The following is an 11,095-nucleotide window of genomic DNA, read 5'->3' on the forward strand; positions in this document are numbered from 1 at the left end:
AGGAGCCAAATGGTATCAGACCCCAAACCAAGACCTTCTAGAAAGGTGGCCTGAGTACTGTTAACCTTTAGGTACCGGTACAGTTCATTTAAAAACAGGAACTGTACCTGTCTGTCTCCCAATAAGTTCAGTATGTGTGAAGAGTGTTTATAAATGAAGTGCAATATACACATTTGAACTTGGACCAGTGTGTAAATCTGTAAAACACTATTCGACACAATGACGCCATACAGTATCAACACGATTTGAAATCATTGAAGTAAGTGCCTCTGGAGTGATGTAGTTGGATGCTCAGGCATAATTCATACACATTTGATAAGAAATAAGAGAAAGAACTGCAGCTTCTACATGAAAACAATGTATAGTAATGTAATACTGTAGTATATATTAGAGCAGTGTTTCTCAAACTTTTTCAGCGTTCTCAAACTTGTGTACAGTGCATTTCTTTGCGACCCCCCAAAGAAAATGTATGACAAATTTGTTCTAAAATGTAACATTTTAATTAAACAAAACATATAAAATTAAAAGTAGTGCTGTTGGTTAGTAGCCTTATATATTTTTTTTGTTTAATTACACAGAATTCATGATAAATTCATGTATTTTATAAAAATGTCATAAAACTGGGGCCCCCAGTTTGAGAACCACTATATTAGAGTAACCTTTAGTAAATAGGCTACTATGTTCTTTTTAATGCTTATTATGGTAAATACTATAGCAGACCATAGTAAATAGTGTACTTTAGTATACTATTGTAATTACACTCTTAAAAATAATGGTGCTTTACATTGCCATAGAAGAACCTTTTCTGTCTCTTCAAAGCACCTTCAACATCTGAAGAACCTTTCGTTTACAAAGTTCTTTAAGTTCTTCTCATTAGGAAAAACGTATAAAAGAAATGGTTCTTTAAAGCAGCGACTCTCAAACTTTTTCAGTGTGCGGTCCCCTTCTTTATGGTGCATCCCTTAGTGCACCCCCCAAAAAAATATGACAATCTAAAACTTAAAATTTGAATTAAAACAAAACATTTAATTATACAGTGTAGTGCAGTTGGTTAGTAGCCTTATTTTTCTGAGGTTTAATTAATTAGAATTTATGATCAATTAATATATCTAAAAAAATATTCTAAAACTAGGGCCACCCTAACCCTCAGTTTGAGAACAACTGCTTTAAAAAAAAAAAAAAATTGAAAAAATGGTTATTTGAAAAACCAACAAAATTTCGTCTATGGCATCACTGTAAACCTTTCAAGCACCTTCATTTTTAAAAGTGTGTAGTAATTATAGTGACGCAAAGTATAATTAACATACTGCAGTTTACTTCTACTATGGTAGTATTATAGTAAAAGTGGATAAAACACTATAGTAAATGTTTCTAGAGGTTGGTCTCAAAAATAAGCGTGAACAAAGAACAGAGACCGCGTGAACGTAAAAAAAAAAAACTCAGCCGTTCCCCTAATGGTCCACTTTAAGGGGTCTGAGTTTGGGTCCCTTCAAGAGAATTTAAGTGAAAAAACACCCTAGGTTACTTTCTTCTGTTTAATACAAAAGAAGATATTTTCATAAATTATGTAAGCACACAGTTGACGGTACCCATTGCTTTCCGCAGTAGGAAAAACAAATACTATATCAATGGGTACCGTTGACACATACAGGTGTAGAACAACATTTGGGTGAATGACAGAATTAGTATTTTGGGGTGAACTAACCCTTTAACAAGTTTAGCACTTAAAAGGGACACTCCACTTTTTTTGAAAATACGCTCATTTTCCAGCTCCCCCGGAGTCAAACATCCGATTCCTACCGCTCTGGAACCCATTAAACCGACCCCCGGGTCTGGCGGCACCACTTTTAGCATAGCTTAGCACAATCTGATTATACTATTAGTATTGCGCCTTAAAAATAACCAGAGTGTTTCGATATTTTTCCCCATTTAAAACTCGACTCTTCTGTAGTTACATTGTGTACTAAGACCGACAGAAAATTAAAAGTTGTGATTTTCTAGATCGATATGGCTATGAACAATACTCTCATTCTGCCATAATAATCAAGGAATTTGTTGCCGTAACATGGCTGCAGGAAGCGCAATGAAATTACGCAGTGCCTGAAAATAGTCCCCTGCCATTGAAAGTTACCAAGGGGACTATTGTCAGGCGCTGCATAATATCATTGCGCCTGCTGCAGCCGGAATGAGAGTATAGTTTCTAGACATATCTGCCTAGAAAATCGCAACTTTTAATTTTCCGTCGGTCTTAGTACACGATGTAACTTCAGAAGAGTCAAGTTTTAAATAGAACAAATATTGAAACTCTTCCGTTATTTTTAGCACGATGCTAATGGTCTAATTAGATTCAATGGATTATGCTAAGCTATGCTAAAAGTGGTACCACCAGACCCAGATATCGGCTGAATGGATTCCAAAACAGTAAAAATCAAATGTTTGCCTCTTGGGGAGCTGGAAAATGAGCCTTTTTTCCAAAAAAGTGGAGTTTCCCTTTAAGAATACGCAGTCAGAAAAAATTGTCAAAAATGGTGCCAGGGGCAAAACCCTATAAAAAGGTCCTACCATGTACCACTTAGGTACAGATATATGCATATTTGGTAACAATATGTACCTCTGTGGTATTAATATGGACTCTTTGATTTCAGTATCTACCTTAGAGGTACAAACTTAGGTGTACTTTTTAAAAGAGTACCACCCCAAGGCAGCTAGGGACCATTTTTTCTGACAGTGTATAAGACTTAAGTATAATTGGTATCAGTTCTATAAGATTAAGTAACAGAAAGCTACCAATTAGTAACAGTTACAAAATTGGTCAAACAAAAACACCCTATCAAATAGTTTAAAACAAATAATTAATACGATTGTAGAAACCCTCTTCCTCAATTAGCATTGTAAATTTTGCAATGCCCCTTTATCTGCACACACTGACATTATTTCCCACTAATAGCTTCGTGCTGGTTTCCTTACAGATCAAGATGTGGAAATCCTGCTGAAATCTTTCATATTCATAATTGTGCCGACCCCCGCGAGAACCTCGAGTCTGACGTGTCCTTATCCTTTCAGAAGGCTTAACAAGCTCGCTCTACTGAAACCTGCCATCCCTAAGGGAAAGAAAGCAGCAAGAACACCTTACCGACATAATGTCAGTGCGATTAAACATTACCTTTGTAAAGAACACATAATTACTACCAAAATCCTTCCACTGAGTGTAGGATTATAAAATTTAGGCTAAGACACTGTCACAATTTTGATCAAGCTGTGGGATGTTTTCCCATGGGCACTATACCCAAATGGCTATTAGATCCAACCCAACAAACCACTGCCCTTTCAAGTAAGGGTCCTGCTCTCTATCAATCAGAAAGCCCAAGAGTGCAATGCATCTACTAAATGTGATGGGAGCCATTATATTGCACATTCAATGTGCCACATTGCAACAGATGAGATCAAGAGCAGCGCTTCACAGAAATCTCAAGTCAAGTCCCCATCTATTCCCAACAAAACAACCTCTAATCCGTTTCACCATTGCGCAAATTGTGTGCAAGCGTGAATATGGTGAGCAACATGCATACGAATTGTATTGCGATTAAAATCAATATTTCTGAAGTCAAGATAAATGATGCTTTTTGCAAGCCCTTTATCAGTACGACTTAAAACTTCTCCCATCTATCTAAAAGCACTTAGCATTGATTGGTCATACTGATCATTGGATTACCTATAGGACATCGTCCAATGCAGGTGTGCAAAAAAGGCAAAATGCCCTTTAAACGCACCCTTTAGGTCATGCTAGCTAGCTAGCTATGCACATACTAAAATTTTAAATATTTGTCAATGTTACTCATTGCATTGACTATGAGCAGGTATACTTACCTTTATAAGGCTGATGGAAATTGATCCATTCATGATTTGCCACTTGTGCACAATGTACCTGCAGCCACACAACCGGCTTTGTATAAACATTTTATTTACTCTATACACTTACATGAACAAAACACCATATAAACACAAAGAGACTGATGCAGCGGTTAACTAACCTGCCATCCATTTGATTCAAAAGGCCTTTTTTTACTTAGATCATTTTTTTCTTTTGTAGTACACAGACGGCCGAGGCAGCACAACGCTAGCTGAACTGAATGGTACATGCTTAGTACACTGCCTGCATCAGGAATGGAAATCTTTCTAGAGACACTAATTCAAAGTAAAGAAAGTATAAAAGTATAATTTTACAGCAGTTGAAATACTGACATTAATAGCAAGTTTTTTAAAACCATGAAGACACTAAGGAGGCCAGTCTGAAAGAAAACGAAGATTAAGTAAAACGAAAGCAGTTTTGGGCTCGTACCCCTTCGTCTGTGGAATATAATTCTTCTGCATGTGGATGTTATTGTGCCTTGTGTGTTTATAAAAGTTAAGCGCCGTTACAAAGTAACCAACGGGAAAAAAAACAACACACACAGTCTCGTGTGATTAGCCCAAATGGGAGAAATTATACAAAAAAGGCCAAATTTAAAACTCAGAGTGTCGTCAAGATGAGCATCAGTGGGACAACAATGGCACAACACATTCGTTTCTGTAAGCCCAGCAGGAAATTAGTATGAAGTGAATATGATTTGTAGAGATGTAACGGGTGAGGGGACCTGGTCAAAACCCATTTCCACTACGGCGGAGTTCACGGCGAGAACTTTTTGGCTTGTGCTCGGACCCTTTTTTCATATTCCACTCTGTTTTGGCTGAAACGGAAATAAGATTCATAAGATTCAAAAAAGGTAATAAGTATTCGAGGCTGATTTGAATAAGAGGTGCATACCAGTAAATTGTGTATGCCTCAGCCTGTGCAGGATCCTGGATATTTGGTTCGTTAAGGAGTTCTTGAATACCTAGCAAGATCTTAACACAAGAGGAGAGAGTGAGTGAAAGAGACAGAAACGGAGGACTTTAAAACATGACATGATACTGCCCTCTTCAGGGATAAATTTTGTGCACTCTGGTTAGACATTTACAGCCAATAAAATATGAATTAAAATCCACACATTCACATAAGGCTTTTAAATTCTTACATCAAGATACGCCAGTCGCATCAATGGTTAAATTGAGATTACGACATACCTAATGTGACGAGCGATAAATTTAACAAGGTGTCCAACTAAATATTCCTTAAACTGATACACACAAGCAGTCAAAACTCTAATGCAATGCTGAACCTGTGACATTTAACCAATATTACCAAATGATAGGGCTCTAAAAATGGCCAATAACCAATTATCTAAAACACAAACTGCGTCCAAATGCTTAAAAATGTTGAATTTAGGGACAGCATTCCAAGTCAGGTAGGCATCAAGGTACATTTGAAGCTAATGTTTGCTTGACTGTCTCCTGCAATAGCTTCATCAGGTCAATCTTCAACAGGTCGCCGTGATTTCACAAAGTAAGATGTGATCCTGGATCAACAATTCAACGTCCCACAATTCTGTGCATGCATGGGGAATGTTAATGGTCGAGTTTGAAAAAATAAATTGGCAGCCTACAAAGCAGCTAGAGCAAATTAAGTGCAAGTAATATTTTTACTTTACACATTTTGATTGCATTTCTAACGAGAAATTAGTGTTGTAGTTTTCAAAGATTAAATTTATCATCACATAGGTGCTCATTTTATATTTTAAACTAAGGTGAGCAAATTTAAGTGAAAACGGGGGACATTTTATAATTACATTGTCAACATATCATTAAATCTCATTTGTTGTATCTATGAATTAATAAAATGGGGACAAAACGTTTCTTGAAAGTTTTTATTGTTGTGGGTTCACTGCAAAAATGACTTCTTAGTATTTTTGTCTTGTTTTCAGTACAAATATCTAAACACTTAAATTAAGATGCATTTTTTTTTAATAAGCAAAATCCCCTAAGAAAAATCTAGCTTTAAGACCAAAAAATTAAATGAATGTGCGCTTAAAACATGCAAAAAAAAGTTCTGTTGAATTAAGTGGGGTTTTTTGCTTGTTTTAAGCACAAATTTGATATTTTGGTCTAAAAACTAGACTTATTTTCTTAGGTCATTCCGCCCATCAAAAAAATGCATCATGATTCAAGAATCCGTTATATTTGTACTTAAAACAAGAGAAAAAAAAACACCAATAAAGCCACTTTTTGCAGTGTTTCCAATTCAATTAATTGAACAATTTCTGTAGCCTAAATAAAAAAAAAAAATTCCTTTTTTATACAATGCACAAAGATATACCTCATCAAAAATGACTTCTAAGGTACTATTTCAGCTGATTTCACAGCATTGTAAACGTGAAGAACAGTAGGAATAATGCAAAAAAGTAAACATTTAGCCTACACAAAACAAATGCTCAGTACCATACTGTGATCAGTTCACTTCATTGGTTTATATTACTTTAATTTACTTAATTTAGCCCGATAACTTTAACCGTTTTCTTATCTTATGATAACTTGATTGATGATAAAATGGCGCTCTCTCATGTGTCTCGTAGTAAATTCTTTATCCCTAAATCAGTGGGTGCGCAAGTAAACAAAATAATCATTACATGATTGCTCCGGTCTGGTACTACAAACGGCATGTTGATTGGGATTTTTAGTTTATTTGCTGGTTGTTTTGGACGTGCTGTAAAACGGGGACATTTCCGTGGACAGCTCCAGTCGGAGACAGAAAACCAAAAAACGGGACTGTCCCTGGAAAACGGGGAAGTCTGGTCACCTTATTTTAAACAGAAATCCATCACGCTGCCTAGGAAGGCTGTCCGAATGAGTTTCCTGAAGCACAGACACTGCCTCCAAAGTCATTGAGTCTTACGCAGATTATGCTTAAACTAATAACAGGTGGAGTCATGTAAACGTGTAAAACGGTTTTCTTTTATAGCAAAAAGCCCATAAACAGCGCAAGCAAAAAACAATCGGCACAGGTAGCGCTCATTATCCCAATTTTGCGTGGCATATAAACACCTTAACCGGCTTGCTCAAGGTTTTGTCCATGTGCACATGTCTCAGCGTGTGAAAGATAAACGTCACACACAGAAGCGCAAAGTAACGCATAAAAGTCTCCGCTCAACTAAAGCAGTTGGCAGAGAAACTGCGAAAACGGAAGCTCAGGATACATTTACAGGTTCTGCAGACACGAGAAGAGATACAACAGAATAGCTTAAGACAGATAAGCCGTCGACTTTTTGAACTAAATTATGTACTATAGGCGATGATGTCACTGCCTGCGAGAAACCGGACAATTCTCCAAGTCCCATGTAAATGCAGTTGTCTGCATAGCCTGCTTATTGATTTATAGAAAACAGTTTTCATGCAATAAGCAGATTTTTGATAGTTATCCGCTTATTCTGTGCATACACCTTAAGTATGGTCCTTTTTCATGCTTATGAAAAGAACCTTGTACAGTGCGTGTGACGCAATTTTGTACATGACGCGCGCACGCTTCTGATGACGTGCACCACTGCATTTTTAAAACCCTGCGTACACTGTACGTGTAGGTCACGCATACGCCTACAGGAGAATATAGTATGTAGCCCAGGAAATGCATTGCATTTTGTCGTAATCGCATGCAAGCATCTGTGTACACATATGAGTCAAAACTTTGTTTTTTAGGTGTACGGTTGAATGCACAGCCTTGCGGACTTTACTCCGGGCTTAAGCTTTCAAATGCAGCCCGTTCCTGGAGGCACACCAACACTACACATTTTCTAAGTCTTCCCATTCAAACACACCTGAAGCCTCCCATCAGCACATTAGTAGACCCCAATATGGGAAATAACGCGGTGAAACATGAGACCTCTAAAACGTGAACTGTTGGTGTGACTCCAGTTGGAAATACTGCTATAAGAGATCTTCAGTTTTATCTATATTATAAAAAAAAATTCATCATGAGTCACAGCAGAAAAAATGCCTGGAATTTGGGAGGGATTTTCCACAAACGTCGGCATAATGTGACCTTGATCATTTTAAAACGGACAATATTTGGAAATTGCAAACAGACTCTTTATATTATTAACCAAAAGGTCTTTGTTACACTTTTAAAATGCATTAAAAAAACACACTGCATTGCTACCTATTAATGTGCAACAAATGTTCAAATCTTACCTGCTTGATTGTAATGGCAGGCCTCCAGTCTTTGTCTTCCTCTAAAATAGACAAGCATACGGTACCAGACGGATATACATTCGGATGGAATAAAGGAGGCTCAAATTTACCTAAAGAAAGAAGAGAATCTGGCACAGTTATCACATCACGCACACTTAAGTCAAGAAATAGCACAACCGAACATGTGATTTACACTTTGGCGGAGAGGATGGATAGTCGTCCTTGAAGAGCATCCGGAGTTTGAACAAGCCTCCCTCCCACGGTGTCTAAAAAAACAAACAAAAGTCATCTTTTTAATGATATATTAGCTGTACGCTGCACTATACATATAAGGACAAGTGTGAAATTATCTATACAAATCCATACAAACTTATGAGCAATAATTCTGGTCTATTGTCCAAACCGGACCCATACCCCTTTTTTGCCCGGGATGGCGCACTCCCAGTTCATCAAGTTCATTGTTCCATCAGGGTTTTTTGTTGGTACAGCTACAAAACCCTGAAAAACAAAACCCTTAAAAATTTAACAAACTGAACAATTCATAAATTATTAAAAAAAAAATGTGGGTGGTTGCAAGTTTTGAAATCTTGACTTTTGAAATCCACAGCATATTTTTATGCTGTACACCCCAACAGTTTCAATAACAATTGTTAAAAATATATCAAGTGTGAAACCTTAAAATAACACCAGTACAGATGGAAAGTACCCATTTATGTTTTTCCACTGAAGTTTAATATTGCTGCCCTAAACAGTTTTTGATTGGAAACTTCAACAAAGTCTCTGCACACTTCTTTGCAAAGCAAGTTAAACTATTAATTCAAATGATTTATCCAAAAGTAGCAAAACAATAAGAGTATGTTCACCGTATGGACAATTCCAGCGTTATGAATGTAACATTTGCAGTCACAATAAAATTATAAATATTATATTACCAATAAACGGATGATTCAATACACTTTCCTAAACCCCCAATGAAAGATTGCAGACCTCAGAAGAATATCAGTCTATACTCATGTTTCTTATTTTAGATAAGAAAAACATACATGTGTAATGGATGTGACAAAAAAGTACAAGTTTTTGTGAGACAAAATACTTTGTAGGAATACTGTGCACTAAAAACGCACAAAAAAAGATGCAATACCAACAAATGGAGAAGGGATGGCTCTTCAATTAACATTTAATATTTCTTTATTTTAAGCTTTGTATGTGCATCTATGAGGAAGAAACAGCGTTATAGATGTGACATTTCATTGCTATGGACAATTATGAAATTTTGCAGAAATTCTTTAAATACTTGAGTAGAGACTTTGCATGGGTATTTAAACCACCAAATGTATACATTTGAGATATAGGTATGGTTAAACTTTGGGGTAAAACTTTGATAAGGTTGACATTTGCATAGACTTATGCTGCAACACATTATACTTACAAAAGGATGGTCTTTCCGCCAAGCCTTTCGTTCTTGCGCGAGACGACTTAACGCTATACCAGACATGACTTGAGTGCCAAGAAAGTGTACAGAAGCCTGGAAAACAGACAATACATCTTGAAGCAAGGTGCATAAAGCCATATCTATAGGACACACAGAACCAGCTTGCAATACACCACAGTTAGTTTTATCAAACATGCGGTGCACAAGATAACAAAACCACGTTAACCATATCAATTCATCATTTACTAGTCAAACTCTAGTAAATAGTTGATGGTAATATTATAAAAAAAGATTGCAAATATCTAGCAACACACTGTGAAAGACCATGTGGGCATAAGGCAATAACTAATCTAGTCATGTTGCCTCACATATAATCACCAAAGTGAACATAATGAGAGAAATATAATTTAACAATTAAAAAGGAAATGTACCTTTGATGCAGGAACCAACACATTATTAGCAATAAAAACATGCTATTAAAACGAGTCAATAATAATAATTACACAAACAAGTAGGTGGATCGTTTGCTGGTGCATTTATTCCTAGGGGCGGGGCATAAATAGCGTAAAATAATTTGTGCTAACTGGATGCAGTGAAGCACTATAAAGCAAGAACAGTGCTAACGTTTGAATTTTAGATAATAATAATAATAATAATAATAATAATAAATAATAATAAATAATAATAAATAATAATAAATAATAATAATAATAAATAATAATAAATATTTAAAAAACAAATAAATAAATAAATAAATAGATCACCCACACGATGTAAAAACCGTGAAAATTGCATCTAGAAATGCTCAAAATTGGCTTCTAGATTCAAATAAACAAAACAACCTCATTATCATAGTTAATATTGTTTAAATGAATATTATTTAGTTATTTTATTATTTACGTAGTTTTTTCCTGAATTACTGTAAACTGTCAATTGTAAAGCAGTGCGCTTGTTCACAGCAACGCTGCACATCATCTTTACTGCGCACTTCAGGCACTGCCGCCCGTTTCGCGATGAATGCTCGGTTCAAACGGTCTGGCATGGATGTAAATCACCGAAACTGCATAGGAGGACAAACAAACGATGTGTTTATTACATCAGATGCTTCGCGTTTGTCATATTCTTATCGCATGAGGTGTATAATGGAAGTTAGCTTAGCATTGCTAGCTAGCAAGAGCCGCAAACAAAAACAGCGCAAACTTAACGGGGTGTTTACATGCGTAAACGTACGCGACTTTTATGTGGCTTTCGCAGACATACCTCTGATCAGTGATGACGAGTGACGATCGCTAAACCAAACTCCTTATATTCAGAAATTCGAGTCAAACTCAACGCAAAAACCTAGCGAAGTTTCCCTCCTGGAGAAAAGAAAACACGGACATTTACCCAAAAGAATCAGGACCCGTGAGCACACACGCATCTGCCTGAGTAAAACACTCAACAATGTCAATATATACTGAGACACAGACTGCACGGATTAGTTCGGTAATTACAAGATAATGAATTACAAGCTGTTTTACATAAATACAGGCTAATGAATAACACCTGCACACCTATTTTAAGCTA

At 36.3% G+C, this 11,095-nt stretch overlaps 1 protein-coding gene across 2 annotated transcripts; it reads right to left on the reverse strand.

Annotated features, from left to right (window-relative positions):
* Positions 1-3,944: 3,944 nt before the first annotated feature.
* ube2ia (ubiquitin-conjugating enzyme E2Ia) lies at positions 3,945-10,939 on the reverse strand. Of its 2 annotated transcripts, none has more exons than XM_055189866.2 (7): positions 10,916-10,939; positions 9,527-9,622; positions 8,512-8,595; positions 8,291-8,363; positions 8,098-8,207; positions 4,805-4,884; positions 3,945-4,727 (listed from the first exon to the last, which is right to left on the reverse strand). In XM_055189866.2, the coding sequence occupies exons 2-7, from the start codon at positions 9,590-9,592 to the stop codon at positions 4,667-4,669; spliced, it is 474 nt and encodes a 157-aa protein (XP_055045841.1). In that variant the 5' UTR covers positions 9,593-9,622; positions 10,916-10,939; the 3' UTR covers positions 3,945-4,666. The 2 variants fall into 2 exon arrangements, with proteins under 2 accessions (XP_055045841.1, XP_055045829.1); XM_055189854.2 differs by having other exon boundaries at positions 10,790-10,930.
* Positions 10,940-11,095: the final 156 nt, after the last annotated feature.

Source organism: Misgurnus anguillicaudatus, chromosome 19, assembly GCF_027580225.2.
Source record: "Misgurnus anguillicaudatus chromosome 19, ASM2758022v2, whole genome shotgun sequence".
Classification (NCBI taxonomy): Eukaryota; Metazoa; Chordata; class Actinopteri; order Cypriniformes; family Cobitidae; genus Misgurnus; species Misgurnus anguillicaudatus.

Excerpts from the sequence above, each read along its gene's own strand:
- ube2ia (XM_055189866.2), bottom strand. The coding sequence starts at position 9,592 with ATGTCTGGTATAGCGTTAAGTCGTCTCGCGCAAGAACGAAAGGCTTGG. Across the intron at positions 8,596-9,526 it reads GGCGGAAAGACCATCCTTTT|GGTTTTGTAGCTGTACCAAC; the intron begins GTAAGTATAATG and ends TTTGTTTTTCAG. Across the intron at positions 4,885-8,097 it reads CTGCCATTACAATCAAGCAG|ATCTTGCTAGGTATTCAAGA; the intron begins GTAAGATTTGAA and ends TCTTGTGTTAAG.